Genomic DNA, 26,166 nt, shown 5'->3' with positions numbered 1-26,166 from the left:
CAGTGGACTTAATTTTTCCTTTATTAAAAAGAGGTAAAAATGTTACATAATAATCTGTTTAGATAATTAGTACATTTCAGAAGGAGCAGAGGAATTCAGGCAGGGAAAAGATATAAAAAACTTCTAAACAGAACTGAGGTTAGCCATGGGGTCCTTACTGAAGGACTACTCTCAGTGTAGTTTATGTGGGATATTTTGGGAAGGAAATGGTTCAGAAGATTGGAGGCTGAAGGGAGTATTCCACAACTGGAAGAGAGACACCACCTCAATTCCCTGCAGTAACTTCTTGTATATTTAGAAAGAGGAGAAAGCTTTATGGAAAGGTTTCAAACTGAAAAATTCTGCTTCATAGACTTTATGGTCAACAGGGACAAAAAAAGTTCATTCAGTCTGAATCCCTGCATAATGCAAAGCAAAGAGCTTTTCCCGAATCAGATCAGAGATGTTGAATCTTGTGCTATCTTTAGAAAGGTACCCAGAGACTTCAAATAATGGAGGATCGTCTACATCTCTAAGAAATTATTAATGCATTTTTATTAAATTTTATCACCCATCGAAATCGGTCTAGTCTTAATATCCTAATACATTGTTACTGCCTTTCTGACAAGATTTAAAGAGTTGGTACAGCAGGCAAAGCCCCTGTATGCATGTAGTGGTAAACTGTTACAGTTTTTGTTTATTTTTTGGATAAACTATATTGCCTTTAGGTCTTGTGAAATCATTCTTCAAACTACTGAACTTTTTTTTTGTTTGCTGTGCAACCTCTAATTTGAAACGTAGACAGTAGTGCTTTAAAGATTAAGCCCAGTGACCATTTCACATATGCCTCACACAGATAATACTTCTTTTCTATTTCTGCTTAATATTCCTATGCTTAAGCAGCCAGGCATGTGCTCCCTTAATTTCAAAGTTGCACTGAGATTTCACATTCAGTTGCCAGTCCACAATGATGTTAAAGTTACTGTACTCCATTTTAAACAAGAAGGAGGAGTGCAGATTACTTATCTGTGAGTGCTGCATATACTCTCCAACATCATCCATCCTAACAAACACTGCCTTTCTTTTTCTGCAGTTTGTTAATTTAATGTGGCAGTGCCCAAAATGCTTGCACCAGGTATCCAGGTAGAAAACCAGACTTAATTGCAAAGAGTATAGTAAAATGCATCATTCTCCTTTATGCAATGCTAGTAACAGTTACAGTTAATCTGTGCTGAGAGAAGTCTCAGCACCAGAAAAAACCAATGAGGTGTGGAGTATGTTCAGAAAAGACATTGTCAAGGGCAGCTCTTCTGGAGCAGTGAGTACAAGAGAACTTCAGACACTGAAAGATGAGCCTTTTTATTTCCTGTGTTCAGAGAAAGCCAGTTGTGAAGGGGCGCTGTAAAACAACAGGAAAAAAGGACCAGGAGGTCAGCGTCCACGAGACATCTATGCAAATGCTCCCCTCTGCCAGAAGGCCTTAAATATGGGATCTTGATGCAGTCACCCTTCTCCATTTTACACTGTCAAGACTGATTAAATCAGAGACCAAGAGGAAACATGAATATATAGCCTAGTAGGTAGTTCAGTCACCAGAGAGATAGGGAGAATTGGAATACGCTGTTCCTAGTTCAGTTACTGTACTTTATCCAGTTACAACAGAAGTAAAGTGCATAAGCACTCAGATGTCTGTGATAAATAGTGTCTGGCCCATATGGACTCATAAACCATGCACACAAAGTTCTACAACACATGAGATCCTTTATCTGTGGAAGAAGTGTCAGCTTCATTTTGAATTGTGTGTCCTTTTACAGGGTATAATTTGGCAGCAAGGTTACAGTGTTCTTGCCTAGAATCAGTGTGCACTTAGTGTGTGCATACGTAAGAATAAACCCTCACACTATTATTTCTTGATCTGTCAGGAAAGCAGTCTTCCTCTCATTGCACAAATATTTAGAAAATAAAATACAAGGTTTTTGATGAGTTCTTCTTTCACCTCTAGTCCTTTCCTTTCCCTTCTGTGCTAGCCTGGAGAAATCTACCTCAGTGCCTAGTTCCCTGTGGTCCTTTCATCTTCCTGTTGCTTACGCCTCTCTGTGAAGCAAAAAAACATCTTTACTTCCCTACTAAGGGTGTTCAGCTACTTCCATTTCATGGATCATAAACTTTTACATCCAAAATGTAACAAGACTTTAACTGCAGCTGATTTGCTGTGATACACCAGTGACACTATTTTGTCTAGCTCAGAATGATCATCATATAGTAATGAATTATTATGTGTTCATAGTAACTACACCTGATGTGATATGGCAGTTACCTATACAGTGTTTTGCTTACTGTTTTGGGGCAGGAATTGAAGAAAAGATGGAATAAAGGTTTGCTACCACTGATGGTCAAATTTAGAGAGAAATTAAAGTAATAAAAAAATCCTTTCAGAATTCAGGGCTGTGACATTTAAAATTTCCAGCTCCAGTGAAGGGGGTAGTGAAATGCTGATGGACATGGCTGGTAGGATGCCATAGTAATAGGAATGTACACTGCATAGGAACATGGATCAACAAGAAGCTGACATAGTTTTTTTGTGTTTTTACATCTTGTAAGCAGTATTGCACTCTCTCTATAAGATCCAAACACATAGGTAAAATGGAGACTTACAGAAAGTCTCCTTTGCATTTGGACTAAGTGAAATGAGGAAAGGCTCAGGCCCTACGAGAGCTGTGCTTGGTGATGCATGCTGCTGTGACTGCAAATTTTATACAATATGCTTATAACTTTAAAATGGACATACCCACAGAATATTACTTATGAATATTACTTACGGCTCACTGTGTTTGCAAGGCTCCTAAAATGGCCCAGACCACTTTATCTCAACATCTAAATTTACTGAACTCAAACTTCTGTTTTTCTCTGTAGCTATGGCCACCCATCACTGGCAGAAAACCCACTAGCACAATACTGACTCACCTGTGCAAGAGCCAGTCCAGTCATAGTGCTGGAGCTGGCTCCAAATGCCAAAAATAAGACTCTTGCATGGATAACTTCACTAGCCACGGTATTAGTAACATATCTGACAGATGCTATAACAGCTTTTTTTGTAAAATTTGTACCTTACAAGGAGAGTGAATGTAGAAAGCGGTTACTAAGGCAAAAACAAAATGGGAAGGAAAAGAGGATAGAGAATTATGTTTCTGAAATCTGTGTTATGGTCATGACTGCAGCCGTTGGCCTGTGTAGATTGTTTCCATTCTTTCTAACAGACATATGCCCTTTCTCTTCTGCTACTGCATCTCCTGAATTTGTGCTGTTTTTTCTAACCTCATATATTAAAAGTAGCTGAGATAATTCTATGTAAGTGGGAAGTCCTGTGCCAACTTTAGTTGTCTGTATTAGTCACCTCCCAGGAACATTTGCAAATAGGCTCAGTACAGGTATGGACACGACTGTCAAACACAGAAACTTAAAAACTTGGCATAGCTGAGTGTAGACCATTGATTTATCAATTCAGTTTCACCCAAACCGTATCTTAAACTAGGCAAATGTTTAAGAAGCTATGTTCAGCCTAGACTGTGTTTGAGGAGCTCAGTACTGCAAGGCTCTGGCTTGATTTTGTTATAGGAAAAGCAATTAAGTACTCTCCTCCTTACAGTTATCTAAATATTTGTAAGACCAGACTCAACTTCACAGCATAGATCTCCAAATCTGTATAAGAGATAGGCAGGCAGATGCTGTAGCTCCAGTGCTGCTGCTTAACGTTTATCACACACAAGATTTCCCTAGAAAAACAGTTTCTACAACATGGAGCACTTCAGTATAGTTCAACCCAGCCCCTGTGAATGATTAGTGGCATGCTGTTCACTAAAATCTGTTATTAAATGCTTCTCTTTTGCTTCCATAGTTCCACTAGAAATTCAGCTTTGGAGAAATAGTAAGTTGAATATATAGTCAATGTTTTTCTGAGTACATGTTTGCTAAAACAGTTAATGACAAATAGAAACCAGCACTACATTCATACAGTATTTCACATAGAGACATTATTAAAAAAGAAAAAAATATATCAGAATAAGATGACATTTAATAGGTGTTCAGGTTTAAATACTTATGAACATTGAAATATTTGGATCACTGCCATACCTCAGACTCATGACATCATATTCAAAGTATCTCATTGCCTTTCAACAACCTTATTAGAATGCTGTGCTTGCCCACAATACACACCACTTTTAAGCTATAGATGCACTTTTCTATCCTCATAGAGATCTAGGGTAGCTGTGGAAAAGGACCAACATCCTAGTTACTTTACTGTGAATATTGTAATTATTTATAAGGTTACTTTAGCCTGAAAAATATTTTTAAAAGAATGGTTAATATATGGAAAGCATGTAATTCTAAATATATAAATATAGAAAGGGCACTAACTAAACATGAGCTAGGATTCATAAAAAAGGGAACAATATGATAAGGACTTGCACTGGCTTGTGAATCCAGGCCCTCATTCTGCACAGTACTGCTACCGCAGATCCTCTTGCAAGTGCAGAATGTCAGAGGCCAGGCTTCTGAGAGCTCTTTCATGCTAGCACAAAATTGAAGATGGAAGCTTAGAGCAAGAAAATGTTTTCTGTATCGAGGATCTTCCTGTAACTTTTAGCTATGCCATTCCCCTCTTTTTAACTAGATATATTTAATTATGACTCTTTGAAAAGCAAATGAGATTTGCTCCAGTCTAATACAGATCTTTCAGGAAGAGTGGTAACACAAATGTGTAGGAAATATACTTAGAATGACACAGACCTGATTTTCTGTGATAACTTGAATTCACAATACAGTAAGATTCCGTTTACTCAGACAAGCTCATGCTGTGTTATGACACAAGGTGAGGGACATTTAATGCATTAGAACCATTTTCTCCCACTATGTAAAGCTGGCTGTATAGACTGGTCATACTGATTTGGGAAAAGGTGAAGTGCAAGATACAGATTTAGCACTACAGCTCCCAGGACAGCACGCTGCTGCCATATCACATCATACAGCCACAGCTGCAGAGCTGCACAGATCCTCAGTCATTGGTAAGCACTGTGCTGAGTGAAGCTTTGTCTGTTTACCCACAGTGCTCACCCTGACCATGTGGCCCACCAGTATGTAGTGGGGATCCTGGCCGCAGCAGCCTCAGACAAGCCCTGTGCTTGGTTATGACACTCTCATTTCTACCCATGCCGTAGGATGAAATTGGTTCCTTGAAAAAGTTAGTTGGCTGAATTTCAAGCACAGATAAATGTTATTATTGAAGGGATTATTTTATATGAATGGTGCCCTAAAACAACATTATGTTAAGGGCTTGTGTAGATTCTTCAGCGTAATTGTGGCTCTCTGTCTTCATCCCACAGCAGCACTGCTGCATGGGATCCTGCAGGGGAGGAAGCATCATGAAGCTAAGTGTGTGCTTCTAAAATCTGGCTATCAGGTTTCCCAGCAGACGGGCATTTTCCTTGAATGCTCTATCACAGCCTTTCCTTTTTGTGCCATGGATATTTTTGTGCTGTGCATATGCCTGACGAGTGAGATTTGGAGGTGGCAGAGACGCAGTAGCACAGTGGCGTGATAGGTGTGGAGGCTACAGCCCACCATGCTCCTAACGCATTGCTGAAATGCCTTCTGGGATGCAGGATCAGAGGTACCACAGGGTACCAGGAGTAACCAGGAAAATTCTAAGGATCTGGACCTATGGAGAACAATAATGGGAGATGAAGATTCAAGAGGAGGTCTTTTCATAGGAAATAAGATTAGCCATGACATCACATATTAAGGAATATGGTAATTCCTCCAACATAGTAACGTTTTGAAACAAGATTTATTGCTTAAAAAGATATTATAGGACAGATTCATATGAATCCCATGATTTATGTTATGCAAATAGTCAACTTACATGAGCACTGTGCCCCTTATGGATCTGGGCATTAATGCATACAAAATGGAGTAACTGTGCATAATCATAGAATCATAGAACAGTTAGGGTTGGAAAGGACCTTAAGATCATCTAGTTCCAACCCTGCTGCCATGGGCAGGGACACCTCCCACTAAACCATGTCACCCAAGGCTCTGTCCAACCTGGCCTTGAACACCGCCAGGGATGGAGCATTCACAGCTTCCATGGGCAACCCATTCCAGTGTCTCACCACCCTTACTGTAAATAATTTATTTCTTATATCCAATCTAAGTTTGAACCCATTACCCCTTGTCCTATCACTACAGTCTCTAATGAATAGTCCATCCCCGGCATCCCTGCAGCCCCTCTTCAGATACTGGAAGGCTGCTATGAGATTTCCACGCAGCCTTCTCTTCTCCAGGCTGAACAGCCCCAACTTTCCACTTAATTTCATTTTGTTTCATCAACCAAGTTGCTTTTATTATAATGATAAATCTGTAAAAACCCCGGGCAGAAGTTTAATGCTTTGTTATTTTTGTGTTAGAATGGCTATACTGCCTGACAAAGAATGACCCTGACCCTTACCTTCACTGCAGTCAGGGGAAGTAACCACAAGAGCAAAGTGCACCTCTGGTTATCTACCAGGCATTATCTTACGAGCAGTGAAGAGAGATCTGAATTTTTATATTTTCTTCCTTAACAGTGCTTTCAGCAGAAGAAAACCAACTTTTGTGAGTAAAGAAATGCATATATATTGCTGAGGTACACTGAAGGGAGTCATCAATAGGGGAGAAATTGAATTCCACTTGCAAATGCAGCAGTGACAATGCTCCAAAGTTGCAACAGCAAAAAATACTCAGAGCATTAGCAAAATAATTGGTACAGACTTAGGGCTTAGTATTGCAAAAACAACTGTGCAAATGAACTCAGCAGGATGGCTTCCACATACCTGCTTTTATGATTAACAGTGCAAGGCTGGGCCCATACTGGATTTTGTGACTTTTTCAAAATGGGCAGATAAAAACTTCCTAGTTACAATACATCACCTTATACATTCATTACTTTGTGTAACTAAACTCTGCATCCAAGTTTCTAGCCAGTGGGTGTTTTTCTCCCATAGTAACAAATGCAGAGGTTTAAATATTCCATTTCTAGGATCATTCCTCCATCTCCTAAACAATGCACTTGGATTATAATTACCTAAAAAACTTAAAGGGGTGGATTGAAGTTAAATAGTCTTCGGAGCCACCAAAATTGGCCCTTCTCCGTAATCAGCCTGTTTCCCTTAGTCCAATTCTCATCCAGATCCCAGATGGGCTCTTATGTTCCTCCCACACTTGTGTTCCTCATTTCTACAAGTGAGTCAGTCCAGCCCACCCCAGCAGGCAGCTGCACTGTCACCCAAAATCAGCTGTGCAGAGTGCTGCCACCAGCTTTTCTGCTTGACTTAGAGCTGTCTTTGGTCTCCATCTCCAAAGGTTAAAACCAGTGAGGATGGAGCATTGCACAGTCAGCAAGTGCTCTTCCAGCATGTCTGGTGCTCAAATCATGGCATATCCATGGGAGCACAGCTGATAGAGAAAAAACATTCCTAAATGACCTCCTAAAACATTGTCCAACTCATTTTGTTAGTCAATTCCATTTTTCTGGAAAGGCAGAGAAATGGTCACAGAGATTTTCAGAGAATTTTAAAACCGATGTGGAGTTGTTCTGTCCTCCAACATGTCAAGTGCCCCCCAAACAAAACTGGTTTTGGGTACAACCAGCAATGTGCATCAGCTCAATTAGTAACCACTGAATACAGAGACAGTACTTCTGAAGTGTTGCTGACTGAAGGGCAAGACAAAGTTTGTAGGCAAAAGCAGGTGATACACAAACAGCCTTTCATGCACCCATCATGTATTCAGCATTGCCAGTACTCCATGACTCTTCATAAATCAGGCAAGGAGTACTAAATCCCTGATTTGCTATGGGGCAACTTGCCCAACTCCTACTTTGTTGCCTTTACATCAGAAATGATACCACACTCGGTAATGTGTAATGGGATTTCACTAGCAAAAGTACTGTCCAACTCTAAAATGCCATTCAGGGATTTTATCCGTATAACCTCTCCTACGGTAAAAGAAAAAAAGAGTAACAATTATCACCACATTTGTGCTTTCTCATAGTCATTTCCTCCTCTTCGAATCCCAGCAGGCTGTGTAAGCAGCAAAGCTGCATGATTATGAAAAATACATACGGTTATGAGAAATACAAAATCCCATCACTTGTTTGGGTGCTGCCCTCTGGCTTTTGGCAACACGATGCTGGAACGTTATTCCATTCAGCACAGGACTTTCAGGAAAGCCAAAGGCTGCATGCACAGCAACCTGAGATGTTAGGTGTGAATGGCTGTAGATTTTAACCACTATTCCCCAGATGGCTCAGGCCAGCAGCTCTGCTCAGCGCTGCACTGGCCACAAGGACAGTCCTCCTGTGCCCTGGCAGCGAGCGTATTTACTGAATCTCGCTTTCCCGAGTCGCTTCCGCTATGCGATGGGAATGCGCACGGCAGGTGCAGGGATGAGCACACAAAACCAGCTACGCAGGGACTCCGAGCTGCATGGCACACAGCTGTACGGGGCAGCCTCCTCACCCAAGCGGCAGGGACGCAAACGACCCGCCCGCAGCCCTGATCGGCGGGGGTGCGTGCAGTATGTCCCAGCCCTCCGCGGGGGTTACAGCTCGCATTGTTTCCCTGCTCCCCCCGCCCCAGCCCCGCTCTGAGCATGTGCGCAGCGCCCCTTCTCTCCCGCTCCTCCCTCCGTCCGCCCGTGGTCTCTCGTTCAGCGCAGAGGAGCGGTCAGCCGCGCGTCGGCTTCGCGGTGGTCGGCTCGCGGCCGCGCTGGGATGGAGTGAATTGCGGAGCCCCGCGCCGCACGGCCCGGCCATGGAGCTGAAGAGGTCCATCTCGGCCAGCGCGGAGGCCGAGAGACCGATGAGGCGCTACGGAGCAGTGGAGGAGACGGAATGGAAGGCGGAGGCGCTGGGGAGAAGTGAGTGGGGGGCGCGGGCCCGGCTGGCCGAGGCAGCTCCGAGCGGCGGCGTTCATCCGGCCCCCGTCAGGAGAGCACGCTGGCGGTTCCTTTTAACAAGGCGAAGCCGCCGTCGGCTTCTCGGGGAGGAAGGTTTGGGTGACCATTTTGCCCTCTGTGGCTGGTGCTTCTCAAGGGGACTGTGTCGGACTCGAAGGGCTTTTCTCCGTCGAGGGACGCGGAGGCAGAGGGCTGGAGCCGGGCCGGTGCAGCTCCGGGCACCTTGCGGAGCGGGTTGCTCGTTCGCTTCGCGAAGTGAAGCGATGAGCGGGTGGCTGAGGCAGGGTGACCGGGAGGTTAGGAGGGTTTTAATGATGGCTTGTCATAAATATCTGTAGTCTTTAATGTGCTTCATGTTTGAAAGGCACAGATGACAGCCTCGTTATTTCCTCCCGTTATTTCAGGTATAGGGCACGGGAAGACAGCACTTCGTTCACTTCTTCAGGGCTGCACTCTGTTCATGAGCTCAACAAATACTCTGTGGCAGAAGAGCTTTCTTGAATTCGTAATTTTCCAGAAAGCAGCAACTGACATAACCTTGCCAAAGTGTTGATGGAAAGAGTAGTTAAAAAGATGAATAGCTGCCAGTTCCAGTTATTCAGGAGACCTCATCTACCCCAAGATACCAGTTATTATTCTTTTATAGGCATATAGTTAGGTATAACTATCTTTAGTAAGCCTAAACCCCTTCTAATTTTCCTTCAGGCAAGAAAGCTTGAATAGACTATGACAAAAAGCTCTCTAAGAGTATAAAGAAAAATATTTTCCAAGTTTCATCAAGTGCTTGATTAGGCTACAGGAGAAAAAAGCTTTATGTGTACCTGTTTAGACACCTTCACCTTGGCTGATGCCAGGGTTGCTGGTGTTCTTGATTCACCATCCGTCTTTTGATGCGCATCCTGAAGCCTCACCTGAATGCCTTTTGACGTCCCGTGGCTTTGGAGCATCCTGGTAGCAGGTTTTGGCCAGCACTTTTGTTATGTTTGGACGTTTCAGATACCACTGTATCTGGAATCATACTTCACTTCTGGCTTCTGTTTTTCATGCCTGTGTTACTGTCTGCTGCATGCTGATGACACGGGTGTAACTCTTCCACTCTGATGCTTCAGTTGCAGTGTTGGTTTTGTTGCAGTGCCTGGCAGAGGTTCAGGACTGAGTAACTCCACACTTTCTAAAATGGAATTGAAGGGCTGAGTTTACTGTTGATTGGGTTGGTTGAGTCAGACACATGCAACAGTTTTGCAGGTTCTCTGGCAAGATACAAGCATTTGCTTTTCTTGTTCTCATAAATATGTCTGGTTTTGCTCCAGAGCTTAGGAGCCGAGTGCAGTGCAGCACTTGTAATAATAGTAACTGTAGCTCGAGGTGACAGAAGGGCTATGTCTTACAAGCTTTGGACAAAAGATCATCTGCTTGGCAGAGGGCAGCACAGAGACAGAGTGGGAGACTCAATCTGCTCAAAAATATGTGCTCAGCATTGAGCTTCCACCCAAATCACAGCTTGACCAGGTACCAGAATGAGCTGTTAATAGGACTAGAACCAAGTGTGCAGATGTCTGCACCCTGGCTCTGCTGCTGAGCTTTGAGATTCAGTTTAATGAGAATGTTTCTTTGTGAAAAGTAGTAAATTATTATATTAAGACTTTGCTATTTGAGTAATTGATGTTTTGTTTGCTGATGGTCTTCAACTTCCTTTAATTTTCCTAAAATGCTGTAGAAAATGCTATTTATTGGAATTTTTAGATGATCCCTGCATATCTTTCCTATTTTAATACTTATGCTGACTTCTGGTCACACTTCTGCAGCGATTAAAAAGAAACAGACTTTACTATTTGATGATCCCTTACAGCATAGGACCTAAATGGAATGGCATGACACCAGTGGTCTCCAGAAGGTCTGGGAAGAAGCTGAAAAAGTGTCATTCCTTTTTTTGGTAATGTAAACAGTTACCCTTTGGTATTTGAATATTTGTTTTAAATATGAAGTGGTAAGTAATAGCATTAACAAAAGGAGAAGCCTATCACTGCATATGCATTTGCCTTTTTTTTAACTCTGATTATTTATTGTGTCTCAAATCAGGATCTGTTTGGAGGTAGAACTTGTGTATCTGTACAGCACTGCATGATGGAGTGCTTTCTGATGTGGGTGTAGCCATACCACAAGAGAATGTATATCCTGATTATGTCCACTACAGAAAGAATGTCGCAGAAGTTAGTAGTTTCTGTGTAACCTGTTAAATGGAAAGGAAACTTTGTGCTAACCTTTTTATCTGTGGTATAGAAAGCACTGCTGGGTATTGGTTATAACCAAAGATGAGTTACTTCATAGCCATGAAATGTAACATCATGTGTATTTCTGTTCTATATTGGCTTCTTTAACATAGATTATCAACGAGGTTAATCTGGTTCACAGTCTGATGCTCCACAGCGTGAGGGTATAATCATCTCCAGTGCAAAAAACACAAGGCAGATTGTTTAAAGGTGTCTCTTTAAGGAGTCACCAAAGACTTTCTCTTCACATACAGGAAGGAATTTCCAAGGACCAAAAAACATTAAAAATAAGGTACAGAGCAACTTGTGCATTTTCTAGAGCACACATGTAAACAAAATTAGGGTTATAAATTATCAGGGTTGTATAACAACAACGTGATTACAGCCTTCTCAGTAAATTATTTTTACAATGTAGTCTTGGGGAGTCTGCTTAGAAACAGAGCAGTCGAGCATTTTGGTCAGTCCTCATTACTAAGGGCCCAGCTTCATTTAGAATCAGCTGTCTTGCTGTCAGCAGGGACTCATAATGCCCTGATTAAATAACTGTGTGCCACACCAGGGAAATAGCCACAAAGAAAGCATGCAGTTTTTCAACATCCTTTTGAACATCACGCTTCTTGAATACTTTTCTGCTCTTTTCCTTCCTCTTTCAGTTGTGTGAGGTCTGGAAAATGCAAAATTCCTGATGAATGCCCCAACTTAGTCAGTATAAGGAAGCAGAAATGCCAAAAACATGCAAAGGTTATATATTGACGCAATTTAGTGCGCCATGAAATGTGCTTATTGTTTTCATTTGAATGGTAAGTTGGCATTGGAGGTAAGATGCCACACTTCTGTATTGCAGAGGTCCACCTTTTTAACTGGTTTTGAGTAGAAAGGGGATTAGAGGAATTGGGCCCTGTTACAGGCCAGCAGTGAAGAGGAGGCTGGAGATTCCCAACATGAGACGCAGTAGTGGCATGAAGCCTTCATAGCCAGCTTTACTTGCTCTCCCTTCATGCTGTGAATGTTGTCATAGATTATGTCCAGGCAGGGTACTGGGAGATGGCAGTGTACTCCAGAACAGCACCAGTGAGGTGATTTTATCTAGTTCTGAAATTGCTTTGCTTTGTTCCAATAGCAGAAGGATGCTACTGTTCCCAGGTTCACAGAGATCCTTGGCTGATGCATGTGAAAGCTTATTTCACCACAATCTGGCTCAAAAACCATTCAAAGATTGTTAGCCAGAAGGATACTCTTGTATGTATTCATATGCTCCACTGCTGAGCACTGAGAGTGGATCAAATGCTGAAAATACGTCCTATTTAGCATTTTGTGGTTGCATTTATTGGCAGCAGGGGAAGGTGGATGGCTTCTATCTGAAACATTTCTGTTTCAAGACTGGTTTGCTTTAGAAGTACTGAGTACGCACAGAGATGGTCTTGCAGCTTGCAGAAACTTGAAAAGGTAAAAAGAAAATGACCACAGATTGCAATAACATAGCTAGTAGTCCTGTAGCCAAGTCATCTTTTCTCTCTGGTGGAGGAAGAATGAAGAAAAGGCATTTATACCCTGATTATGGCTACTTGCTTTATCTAATCTACTGGGAACTGCTTGTGTCACCTTTAAGACTTGATTTCATTGACAGAACAGAATAGCTACATCTTAGAATGGGATTTACCTCATGATGTTTTAATGTTGCTCAGTAACATTTTATAATAATTTGAAAAATTTCTGTTGCAATATTAAAAAATCAATCAAGTAGCAACAGAGAAGCACATCTGTCTTGCACAGCAAAGCCTGCACAGTGTGTCCTGTGACACCTGTAATTCCAGTCACCATTCAGTAGTTAGGATGGGTTTGTATTAATCACAGCCTATATGTATTAGTCATAAAGTAGGTAAATGTCAATTTATTCTTGAATTTTGTGTCAGTTTCCTAAAATTTGGAGATTTAATAGCTCTCTATATACTCAGCATAGACAGTATGTTGGTTCCTGTAAGACAGCAGTGCACTGCTGTGTTATTCATGCTGGATCAGTCCCAAGTAACTGTAGAAAAGCAAACTTACTTAGACTCTAACAAAGGTGGACCCAGCCCTGGTACCTGGTGGGTGTCCTCATTTTTCTCTCTCCTGTATTGCTTCATGAGAGTGAAAGGTGACTTGTGTTGTCTCGCAAGACAGGGAAGGAAAAGTGATTAGGAAGTTGCAGTGGTGCTCAGGGCTGCCAGGTCAGAATCTACAAAGCAGTGCTGGAGTTGTTCTCAGTATGAGGGAAGAGTTGGGACTTACAGGGGGCTGAAATTTACATCACACTACCCACAGTTAAAACCAGACCTGCATCAGTTGTAGCTGTTTCTATCATCTGATAGTTAAATATTCACACGCCTTCTTCCGTAATACCCTGCATATTGCACAAACATCCACAAACCCACTTCAGTGCTGTGTGTAACACCTCTCCAGTCAGTCAGGAATGCAGTGTGACCCTGCCTATTGCGCTGTCGTGATACTGTCCCCCAGTCTCATCATGTCTCCACTCTGATTTACCAAAAAAAACCCCAAACCACCCACAAAAAAACCGCACAATTTATTTAATATATATAGCCCAACTACCACTGATGTTCCTCCAGAGCGACACCTTTGTGTTACTGTTAATCATAGAATAGTTAGGGTTGGAAAGGACCTTAAGATCATCTAGTTCCACCTCCCCTGCCATGGGCAGGGACACCTCCCACTAAACCGTGCCACCCAAGGCTCTGTCTAGCCTGGCCTTGAACACCGCCAAGGACGGGGCATTCACAGCTTCCCTGTGCAACCCTTTCCAGTGCCTCACCACCCTAACAGGAAAGAATTTCTTCCTTATATCCAATCTAAAATTCCCCTAAACTGTCCATTGTATCTCTTTCAGGCAATCAAACAGACAAAACAGATACGGCTTATTCAGAACATCTATTAAAATAAGAGGGAAAGAAGCTAACTGAAAGATACACACAATTTCATTTCTTTTTCTAGAAGCAGCAAGTCTGCTGGTTTTATGGAAGTCTGAAGACCGGTTTCAATAGAGAATGTAATTAATATTTGTTCCATGTTTCCATTAAAATAAAAACCTGTAAAATTTTTAAAGAGTGACCAAGAAATTCAGATGTGACAATAAAACACTAGTAGTGAATCTCACACCTTTTAAAAAGGTATTTGGCAAAACATTGTAATCAATGAATATAACTGATTCAAAGGATTGTGCCAGTTCTCGATTTTTTTCTTGTTCATAGTTATTAATGTTAACATATTTATATTGTAGTTCAAGAAGAAAAGCAGCCTGTGTCTGATCTGTGAAACCAAGACAGAACTTCTACATTAAAACCCAGAAAGGATTTCTAGAAAGGATTGAGGCTTTTTTCTATAAAGCAGTTGTAAAACTCACCTGTTTTAATGGTAGTCTCAGGGCTCTAAAATGCAGCTTAGTGTTTCTGTAAGTCACTGGCGATTTTGGCCAGCATAATACATGCAACTTATCTGCATTTTTGTTGCTTATGTGCTTTTACACATACTACATCCTGATCTTTCTCCTGCAAAATATGTCTTAAATACAGAACCTACCACAATAATCTCCACCTGGTCATTCCTGCATCACCTGTAGCTCAGAGGAAGGGTGTATCTTCGCTTTGGTTTACTTCACAGCCAGGAGAATGATGTCGAGTGAGACTAATCCAGTTTATACTAGCTACATATTATCTCATTTTTCTAATTCTTCCTCTCACAGCTGGGTGCCCCAGGCAGGTGCTGAGACAAAGGAAGAAGGAAAAGGGAGAACTGGAAATACTTTAGTGCCTCAGAGTGCACTCCTGCTGAAATACTTGCCAACAACGGGAGGAACTGTGACCCTTAGAGCAGCATCTTCAGGTGCTACTTCCTATTGGTCTCCCAAGTCCAATTCTGTAGCACATATCCCCATAGAAATATACTTTTCTATCTGGTGACAGAAATAAAATCAGTTAATGGGCTACCCTTGCTCTGTAGTCTCCCTGTTACATTTAATGATTTTTTGCCCTTCACTTTCTTCTCTAGCTGTGGCCTATGTGTGTTCAGGGTTTCCCAACAAAAAGTGCAGCTAATTTACTCCCTAACTTGTCTCATGGTTCTGAACATAATTGTCTGCTGACTTTATATCCTATGCAGTCCAACCTGTGGTACAAAACAAAGACAAATGAGAAAAACTACCACCAAATCCACCCCAATCTAATCAAAGCCAGAGGGGCTGAGTGTAGCAGAAGTCTGGCTAATTCTGAGTAGGAGCTGTCTTGCAAAAAACATGGTTATTATGGATCAGGATCTTACTGCTGCACATCTACTTGCATATGTCGGCAAAGACATTTCTCTTGGCTGAGATACTTGTAAATCAGAGGGTTAATGACTTCCAAAATCTCTGCGCCCAACTTTGTGTGCTAAGTCATGAAATGAATGCTTAATGTGTAATGCAGTGTCTACATTTAAACCAGTGCTAACCAATAATGCTGGAAAAGTTACAGCTGAGGCTAAAGTGTCATATTTGTGATTGCTGCTCATGAATTTTCCTATTTCCTTTAAAGATATTTTACAGAAGAAATGCATTAAACCTGGGAAGTAGGACACTTTGAACTACACACATCATCTCTGCTGCAGGTAGCCTATGGGATTATGGGCTCAGTCTGTGTAATTCCTTTGACTGCATTTGATAATTGATCCCTTAGTTGCACAGCGTGTTTTAATCAGAGTAACTGCTTGTGAGAATGTGTCTTTGTGCCTGTATCAAGGGCGTGTTGAGTGCGTTATAAAACAGGATTAAAAACACACATTCAGGATTGGGCATGTGCTGCAAAATACTGTGTATTGTGATTGAAGTTTATAAAGTTTTCTTGTAGTCACTGAGCACCAGAAAGGTTAGAACTCAGCACTCTGTAATCCTAAATCCCAAACTGCTTTTTCTTTGTAGCTGAATATGTTCTGTTTTCATAGAAGCCTTACTTAGTAAAACAATCCCAGAGACTCAATAAATAATCATAGAATCCTATGCTAATTTATTTCCATGAAACATGTTCTGCTGTCTAACTACATTAAAAGCATAGTATAAATGCATTCAGAATTCAGAGATGAAAAATATATGCTTGGAGGGCAAACTATGAGAAATCAGATGGAGTATTCTTGGATAATTATCTTAGTTGCCCTTCAGGATCAGCAGAGAAACATGAATCAACATTGTGTCAGTTCATAAAGGGCAGAATATTTGAGAAAATAATTCAAAGAGAATTTGTCATTAAATGAGGATGAATGATTTTCAGTGAGACAAGCTGCTCACTGCAAAAGCCTAATGATTGCAAACACTACTAAATTGCAAGAGGTGATTTGTTATTGTGAGAATATCAGCAGTGTTTAAGGATCTTTTTATTGCCCTCCCTCCACCCAAACCTTTACTGATTAGAGGTTTAAGAGGTTTTGAACAGACACATTGGGTTTTTATATACAGATAAAACTGGAACAAAAGATTCTCATTATAAAGTGGATTAATGGTTTTGTTCCTCTCTTGGAGAAAACAACTCCAAAAACAGAAAAGGAGGGAATTTGGGGACTGTGTCAATTCCATGAGGACTCTCCTGGGGATCTGTGTCAGGCTGCCTAGTGAGTTTGGTATGTCTGCCCTCACTTCTCACTGGGTATGTCCTGCAGAGCCTTGGCAAACAGCAGCAAGCATTTACTCCCTGAATAGCCTGGGTACTGGCAATGCTATTTCCATCTCCTTGTCTCTAAGCAGTGAATCATTAGCTAATACACTGGAGCCCCTATCGTGAGTGGCTGTTCTCAAACTATCCTGTTTCACAAGAGAAGAGGAATTCACAGAAATGCACTTCTGTGTTTGTGCCACCGCTCTACTTACCCAATATGTAATTTCTCTCCTCTCATCTTCTGCCATGGATTCTCTTACAACTTCCTCTGGGCACTGTGCCTGGGAGGGGACTGAAGTTACTGCAGTTTGGCAGACTCTTTAGACAGAGACATTTTCCTTCAGGCTGATACTTGGCTGTAGCACAGAGTATGTGGGATGTGATAGTGAATGGTACAGCCATGGAGTTTTGAAAGCCAGTAGAACCAAGATCTGTTTGTCTCTGGTGTGAAACATCCTGCCATTACAAAGTTTCTTTCTCATTCAAAGAGGAGGTTACAGCCAGCTAGCCATTTGTCCTGGGTATAGATGAAGACTGCTGTACTGGCTTCATTGTCTCGCCTCTTGAGACCTCTAGGGAGGCAGTCAGTTCAGCCTAATGCAGTTGTGAAAAGAAAGTATTAGCCTATTTAAAGAAAACTGAATCGAAATTAAGAATGCAAAAGCAGTTACCTTGGTGAAAACAGAGGTTGCTAGAGAATGACTCCGCATCCACAGATGAAAGGTAAGTGCTTTTTTTGCCAACTGTCATCATCATTTTGTGTGAGTTAAAGAAGTGGAGCCCTGTGCTGTTTCACCTGAGCATACTGTAGTGATAGGACAAGGGGTAACGGGTTAGAACTTAAACAGGGGAAGTTTAGATTGGATATAAGGAGGAAATTCTTTCCTGTTAGCGTGGTGAGGCACTGGAATAGGTTGCCCAGGGAGCTTGTGAATATTCCGTCCCTGGCAGTGTTCAAGACCAGGTTGGACAGAGCCTTGGGTGATACGGTTTAGTGTGAGGTTTCCCTGCCCATGGCAGCAGTGTTGGAACTTGATGATCTTAAGGTCCTTTCCAACCCTAACTGTTCTATGATTCTATGATACACTGCGAAAAAACCAGCTGGTTTTGGCTCAATGGGCTCTGGCAATTTCATCTTCTAAGGAAGGGCACAGCTTTTGCCTGTGGCTCCCTGGCAGCACTGGATGCCTCATACATTGGAGGACAAGATCCCATTATGATTCTCTGCTGCCTGGCCTTCCACTTTGCTGTCAGACTGTACACTTTGTGTACATAGGAATAGCATCATTCATCCTCCATGGAAATTACTAGTCTTTTCTCCTATGAAATGTGAAGCACCTTTTTTCTTGGCTTCTGAAGAGCATCTTCTTAAAATTTAATTACTTGTTGGAGTGGGTATCTGTTGAGTGAACCAATTTCTTTACTATCTGAAGCAATTCTCCGTACCAGTATCACTTTGGCCTTTACTGGGTTGAACTCATATATTTATAATATTTATCCACTGGTTTTAAAGTTGCCTAAAATTACCTAGCAGCTTCTGGGAAGAGGTTTAGGGCACTGTTAGAACACTGTTATTAGAGAATCACATTCGGGGGGAGGGAAGGAAGACAAACAAGCTTCCTGGTATGTGACTGGATCATTTCAAAGGAGAATATTGTAAAGGTATGAAATTTAGAAATGTCCGTGGCCACTTTACTATTATTTCACTTGAAGCACATGCTGCTCTTTATCAGTTGATGCTCATAGGAAAAACCATTAAACCGCATATTCCTAAAGAGGTTTTGCAAAACTTTTTGAGTCTGAACTTTTTGTTGACTTTTTTCTTTCTGAAAGAAAAAAATATAATGAAAATAGGAAAAGTCTTTATAAAATACCAAGCTAAATAAGCTTTAAAACCCTGAACATTAGCTGTAGCTGGCACTGTTACAGCATTTGAAACTTAAATGCTGACGCTTACAGGATTGGAATCTGACTCTAGTGAGGAATAAAATGGAAAGCCACAGGGTGTTTCCTTTGACCTCTGAGCAAAATGACATAAATAAATGAACAAGTAATATGTGTTTCTTAATGTTGCTTTTTAATTCTCATCACATAAGGTGAATTGATGAAGCATGAATTGTTTTTCTTGGAGTGTGGCTTAAACCCAGCCTTGCTCCATCTGGGAATGTGCATTGACTTCAGTGGAAGCTCTGCTCTAGGAAAGGTTCCACAGTAGCTGTACCAGTTTCTATTTACAGCCTTCTGATAGCGCTGAATCTCATGCAGGGCTTTGGCAGGGCTGGGGATGGAAACCCCTTCCTGAGTTTTCCTGACTCCTGGCAGTTTTCCTGAGCCAGACTACAATAGCTTCTTGCAGATAAAGGTGTAACCCAGTGCCGCTGACTGAAACTCACAGTGAAGGCTTTCGGGTCAGACCTTGAAGACAATTTTCCCTCATTTTTTGTGTCTCCTTTTGGATCCATTTTCTCATAGGAACAGCTGTCAGATCATACACTGTACGAACTTTCTCACCAGGCTGCATACAGCTGCATATTATCCCTATTCTCTGAAGGACAGACTGCCTTAAAGTGCACAGGGCTGTATTTTCAATTCATAACATGATGGGAAAAGGTAAAAAGGAATACGCAAAACTAACGGTAACCACATCATCAGCATTCTTTATTTGAACGTAAACCAGGTTTTCATCTCTCACAGGTGTCTCTGTTCTGCATTCCCCCCACCCCCTTGGTGCGAAGGCATTAAAGAACAGATACTAAGAGCTACACACTTTAGATAGTAGCAATTCATGTCTCTTTTGCACTAGCTTTAAGATAATCAGAAAGATACTGGAAAAATATCCCCTGCTCTCACAAATCACACCTCTAGAAATAGATAACTAATACAGCTTGGCTGGGGACTCTAGAGAGAGGACAAAGGGACTGGTGCTTGTGGTGTGAGAAGCACTGAAGTACCTGGAGGCAGTCAGTGATAAGCATGGTCCTTTTTATTTCTGTATTTATCAAATGAACAAAGTATTCAGCAGAGATGTGACAGTGGTACTAGGACGATAATCAAGGCAGGAGGGGAATACTAAGGCCTGTTTCAAGGCTTGACTACATTTTATGAAATTATCTCCATATACTACCATGGGGTTCTGATCAAGATGGATGCTAGAGCTCTTGTACTGGCTCCAGCAACATTTTCAAAATTACTGTCTTTGATACCACAGACATGGTGTGCTAGAATGAATGACTGAGCTTAATTTATCTACTCTCCTGGACTCCTCCTCTTTTTACTGCAGCTCCTCTCTGCCTCATCTGCTAAGTATGTTCATTCAGATGAAGAAAGAACACAATTACGACTCAAACCACAGCAGTCCTACTCTGGGGTTTGTGTATGCAAAACTGCAGTGATTTGAGGACTGGACAGGCAATACCTAATGCATGTAAAGCACTCTGAGCTTGTGTAGTCCAAGTTATGTCTGTTCAGCAGAAGTATATTACAGGGGTGCTGAAACTTCAGGCTAACTGCTTATCAGAAATAAAGAGCATGCATGAGAGCTCTTCCAACAGGAATCTTAGCTGGAGAAAGCATTTTTTCAAGCATCTTCCTGTTTTTATTTTGTTGCAGTGATTTCATAATTGCTGATGTTTTTTCCTCAATAATTGTTAAATTTTATTGTGTTTACCTTTTATGTAGAATAGTCCGGATATAAAATACCGTCGTAATAATTTCTTACAGCAAATAAACTCATAGCACTTAGTTTCATCTTTTTAAAATTATGTGGCTAGTCACAACAGAGTAAATCTAGTGTAACTTTTCATGCTGGGAAGGTGTGGTACCGCTCTGTTGCAAGCAATTAAAAGCTGTCTCCACATATATAGGTATTTACATAAAAGAAAACATTGTCCTTGTAGAGTGTTTTCATTCACTCTGCACAAAGGAGAAAAGACATTTCTTAGAAGTCAAATAATTTGTTTATAAGCCATTCATTGCCCTTCACAGGAGTAAAATACAGAGGAAGCAGGACACAGAACTCCTTCTCATAGAATAGACTTTTGATAATTTCCCCAGGCTTTCTTATTCTGTGGTAGGAAGGCAAAATATCCCAGCTAGAAACTGTTTTGTATCTACTGGAACAGTCAGAATTCTCATGAGTTACTAGGTTTGATGGAAAGTGCTCTGCTACAAACAGTAGAGAGAGTTTTCCGTGCTATCCAAGAAGACTGGATAGCAATGACAATTCTGTGGGCAAACCCAGGTCATTGCCAGGTGTTGGTTAGGATAAGATGGGTGTTTGCTGGTGAGTCAAAGAAAGAAACAGGCAGCATTGAAGACAGTTGTTTTCAGATGTTTATATTTCTAAATGAATCAGTATTGCAGATGAGCTGAAAATTGTGCAAACTGATGCAAATAAAACAGCATGAACTGTTTACAGCAGTACTTGAGTATTAGTTTATACCCCAGTCTGCACCAACAAAAAATAGGTCAGAGATAATTCAGAAAAAAGGTTGGTAAAAATGAGACTCATCAGCAAAGGCTTCTTTAATCCAGGAGGTGATTAACTTTGCATAGTGACTTCCGAGGAAATAACTAAAAAGATCTTATCCTTCCCCTCTTCCCAAGAAATTCCCATTAAAAATGAAAATTTGTAAACAGAACCTAAAATTGCAAACAAAAGGTAAATTCATTACGTAATCCTGTAGAATTCACTTAAATCATACTTCTTTAAGATCTATTACTAGTATGCTAATAGCAACATATATGAACACTGGTCTGAAACAGGTTATCCTGAGTGTGTTTTATCTATTTAGTCTATCTGATAAGACTTTCTGAATAGAATCAGTATTATCTTCTCTGCTGGTTGGAAGAAGTTTTCATGTAACAACAGGGGAGATATAAACAGCTAATGAAATAGGAAAATCTTATTGTAGAGCCAAAGAATTGAATAGGAAAGATTACCTGAGGGAGAAAGAGGAAGAAAAAAAGGAAGCAATTTAGCTTAATTCATTTTTAAAAACAACAGATTTCATGCTGGTGGCATCCCAATATTTTACTGAATGTGAAATCTGTTTCTAGCTCTTTTTGAGCTTATGTTTAATTCATACAGTGAATTTCCACTTAAGAAACACAGGAGTCTGGCCTGTTGGTTTTGTGGTGGCTGATTCCCAGAGATGTTTATGTTCAGCATATGTCAAAGATCTAGGCCTCAAGCTTTGTGATGTGGAGATGTAATGAAATCAGATTCTGATTAAAAGAACAACCTATTAGCTTTTCTAAGATGTCCCTCTTTAGAAAGCTTCTCATATAGAGATGTTCAACTTTGTACTGACTATTTGTAACACACCTTGATTTTTGGAGAACCATGAGATTTCTCTTCCGTTTCCTTCTGTGAGGGGATGAGGTCCCATATTACCTTGGTACTGAGAATTTCTCTGGGCAGCATTTTAAATGGGACACATTCCCAGGCTGGGTATATAATTAAGAAAATAATCTCTTAGGCTGTGATACAGCTGTGACTGTCGTAAGAAACAGCTGTTTATTCAAGAAAGTAAGCATCTCCCTTTCCATCCTAAAGCTGCCCATGAATACAACGCAGCAGTTAGGGGCCTATATCTTCCCTAAAACAGGCAGGTGGGGAGGGGTGAGGAACTGGCACAGCCATTACTTTGTCCCTCTTGGCAGGTGCAAGTAGAAATGGAAGTATAGAATCACAGAATCATGGAATAGTTAGGGTTGGAAAGGACCTTAAAATCATCTACTTCCAACCCCCCTGCCGTGGGCAGGGACACCTCACACTAAACCATGTCACCCAAGGCTCTGTCCAACCTGACCTTGAACACCGCCAGGGGTGGTGCATTATATGTATGTACGAGGCCTTGGGTGATATAATTTAGCGTAAGGTGTCCCTGCCCATGGCAGGGGGGTTGGAACTAGATGATCTTAAGGTCCTTTCCAACCCTAACGATTCTATGATTCTATATGTACATACGTATAATATGTACAATGATTTACTACACACCTTCTCCTGAGCCAGGAGGAAGCAGAGAGCACAGCTGGATACAGAGCCCCTTGGCTGGTGCCCCTTTTCTCAAGCTCAGAGAAAAACAACCTCTGCACCAAAGTTGCTTGCTGTTCCTCACAAAATCCAGGTCAGGCTGAGGCAGGCTGGACAGCAGCAATCACTTGTTATTCACAAACAAATGAACTAAATCACTGGGTGTTCTGCAGGCAGCAACATACTTGAGGGCTAAAACAGTATCATGCAAGATCAATTAACTTGTCTCATCTACAGAGATATATTTGTTTGTATATGTGTGTGTAGGGAGAGAGAGAAGAGAGAGACACCAGAAGAACAGAGTATTAGAAGGTTTTGGTTTTAGACATATTGGGATATAGAGGGCACCCTTCTGTCAGGTTAGGTTAGTAGGAGAATCACTGATACGAAATCCATGGTGGTACATCTCCTAGAAAGAGCTGGAAAACTGCCACTATATTATTTCAGTTACAGCGAGACAAATTATACTGCTTAGTTTCAGACTGACATGTAATGCGGTCTAGGGGAAATTGCTTTCACACCTCACCTAAAGGCACCAGCCAAATGTGTGAAAAATCCTGTTGTCAGAGCATCTGGCAACAAGGAATGTGGTATTGATACCCAAACTAGAGTTTATTTAAAATTAGAAATAACAGTAGGAAGCCTGGAAAACATTCTTGCACAATTCAATTACGGTACTTTGTTAAGTCTATCATAATTCTCTGCAGACCTAATTATATGGACAGCTCTTATTTAAATCCCACTCAAAACCACTTAATCCTTTATGCGCAACAGAAATGGCTGGATGACATACCAGAGGCTATTTTGCAGATGGACTGTATTAGTCTTGAAGAGTGTTTGTGGCTCAGTTCAGGCAATGGGGATGATGGAAACTGATGTGTGAAATGGTCACACCAATCATGATCTTGCCCTTCCAGTGTGCTGTGACTGCTCTGAAAAATTTCTGTCTGTGAGCAAGTCCTTTTCCTACTCAGTTTATCTGAGACACTGGTAAAGCCACTTTGTGCTCCTAGGCTTTTATGTCTGATGTGTGGTAGGAACTGAGATGATCGTAAGCCAGCTACTGAGCAGTCACTTGCAGACCAGCTTCCATCTGAAGGCGTGAGCTGTAGTGACCTTATTACAGCCACCATAACGAGAAAATAAAAAAAAAATTAAAAAAAAAAAAAAAGGATTCCGTTTCAGCTGCGTGCAGAATCACATATGAATCCACAAATACTGTCTCTGGGGTTTCTTAATTCAATGCGCTTGAGTATAAAAACGATTTTATAAAAAGACATTAATTCCAAACTCCCTTTTCTGTTTTCATGATTCAGTTTTCCCTCATTTTTATGCATTTGCTATCTAATAGGTTGAAGAGATATGTGCAACTTTGTTATCATCAACTGTAATGGAAATTGGCTGGGGCATGCAAATTGGCTAGAGAGAGCCTTGGAATCAACTTCAAAGTAGCGAGGTTAAGCCTTATGATTGAAGTGTCAAAGCCCCTAAGGGTTTTCAAGACTCAGTCTGTGAGTGTCATTAGAGTAATTTATGATAGTGGTCATACTTCTGCTTACCCTGAATTTATTTACATAAGAAGCACTTCCTGCAAACTCCAGTCACCTGAAAAAAAAAAAAATCTGTATTTTTGACTATTACAGCACAATCAAATCAAGCCTCGGGCTTTTATTTCATTGTTTACGGGAAGACTTTCACAGGAAGTTGTATTTATCTCATATTTCCAAAGAAACATTTAGTCCAATATTAAGTTCTGGCTCCTTAGGCATTTATTGCTGGGAAAGATGGAATTCTGTTTCCTGATCTGTAAGTATGTTTTGTATTAGTTTTTAAACTCCTGCCAGAGGTGTTACACTGAGGAAGAATCTTCCCTCTTCCCCTAAGATTGACTATTAGGGGACTACCCAGGGTATTGTGAATCACAGATCAAAGACATGATATGAAACTAGAGAAAGCTAGTAGAACTCTCACTGGTGGAAAAAAGCTACATGTAAATCATAATGATAGTGCTATAAACCAACACCAAATCATATATGGATTTACAGCTAGAAATTATTATAGTTACAGATAAGTGGGTAGCAAGTTGTCCTATTGTACTGAGTGTTCCTCGCATAAGCAAACACCCTTAGTTGCAGATGGAAGAGTATGAAAGCAGATATGGTGCACTATCTTGAAATGATAGTTTAATTTGATAGGATGGATCCTTCATACACGGAGAAGGAGTCTGGAATGTTTGTGTGGGCAGTGTCTGACTGCAGAGGACACTGCACCTCAAACCCCCTAAATCCTGCCTTTAAAAGTAAAGCCCCAGATAATGGTCAAATTAATCTTTTCTACTTCCTGATTACACCCTCTTGCCATTGTAGACAATCATACAACACCTGAGCTTATTCACAGGACCTGTGTGGGGTTTTTTTCTCTGCAAAATGAGGCCAGGCCCTTTAAGGATCATATGGTTAGAACAGTTTTGGTTCCTTTCCTCCAATATCTTATTCAAAAGACTGCTTCAGAATGTTATTGCTTTAGATAGTTTCTAGCCTAAGCTTATTCTTTACTTAGTTTGTCATTTAACATAAACAGTCCTTTCCTCTTAGCTAACCAAAACTTTGATCTTCGCAAGTAGATGAGTACCACAATTTTGACAGCATCAAAAGTCAGGAGAGTGCTGAAATCTGAAAGCTTAAGGTGCAAGATAGAACACATGGAATTTATCATCCAAGTACAGGTTGACAGTATAGATTTTAAGATACATTAAGTCTGAATATCACATTAAGTCCTATACATCACACTAGATTTCTACATGAACTCCAGACTGGTCAGAGAAGGATGAACAACTATTGAGAGATGAACTGTTTTTTCAGGATATCATTACAACCTAAATTAAGTCTTCTGTGTGCTGAACAGTTTCTTAAGACTAGAGTGATCTTTTTCCCGGGAGAAGTGTAAGATTAAAGGGTGGCATAATTACCCACTTAGGAAATAGTGACTGTCATAAACTGACAAAAGACAAAGCCAAGAATAATTACTGCTTATAAATTTCACAGGACAACAAAGAAGACAATTTGAGGCTTTTTTTGAGAAGCAAGATTTTTGTAGCTCTTACCATTAAGAACTTGTGTTGGTATATAACCTTTAAATAGGGAATGAGGGAAGAAAACAGTCCCTAAATTAGAAAGTTGGAGCCATCATTTAATGTAAAACTTCTAGTTAG

At 40.9% G+C, this 26,166-nt stretch overlaps 2 protein-coding genes across 2 annotated transcripts in view; one reads left to right on the top strand and one right to left on the bottom strand.

The window, feature by feature from the left end:
• PDXDC1 (pyridoxal dependent decarboxylase domain containing 1) overlaps positions 1 to 26,166 on the bottom strand; it is a 102,640-nt gene that overhangs the window by 38,436 nt on the left and 38,038 nt on the right. The window lies entirely within an intron of this gene.
• Positions 8,664 to 26,166, top strand: part of BMERB1 (bMERB domain containing 1) — a 50,611-nt gene continuing 33,108 nt past the window's right edge. Inside the window, exon 1 of the mRNA XM_062635347.1 lies at positions 8,664 to 8,934. Coding sequence (XP_062491331.1) covers positions 8,829 to 8,934 — 106 coding nt within the window. The 5' untranslated portion in view covers positions 8,664 to 8,828. The remainder of the gene's footprint in view (positions 8,935 to 26,166) is intronic.

This window comes from Pezoporus occidentalis, unplaced genomic scaffold (assembly GCF_034315485.1).
Source record: "Pezoporus occidentalis ecotype Australia unplaced genomic scaffold, CSIRO_AGI_Poc_V1 ctg113, whole genome shotgun sequence".
Classification (NCBI taxonomy): Eukaryota; Metazoa; Chordata; class Aves; order Psittaciformes; family Psittacidae; genus Pezoporus; species Pezoporus occidentalis.
This window is presented reverse-complemented; position numbering and strand designations above follow the sequence as displayed.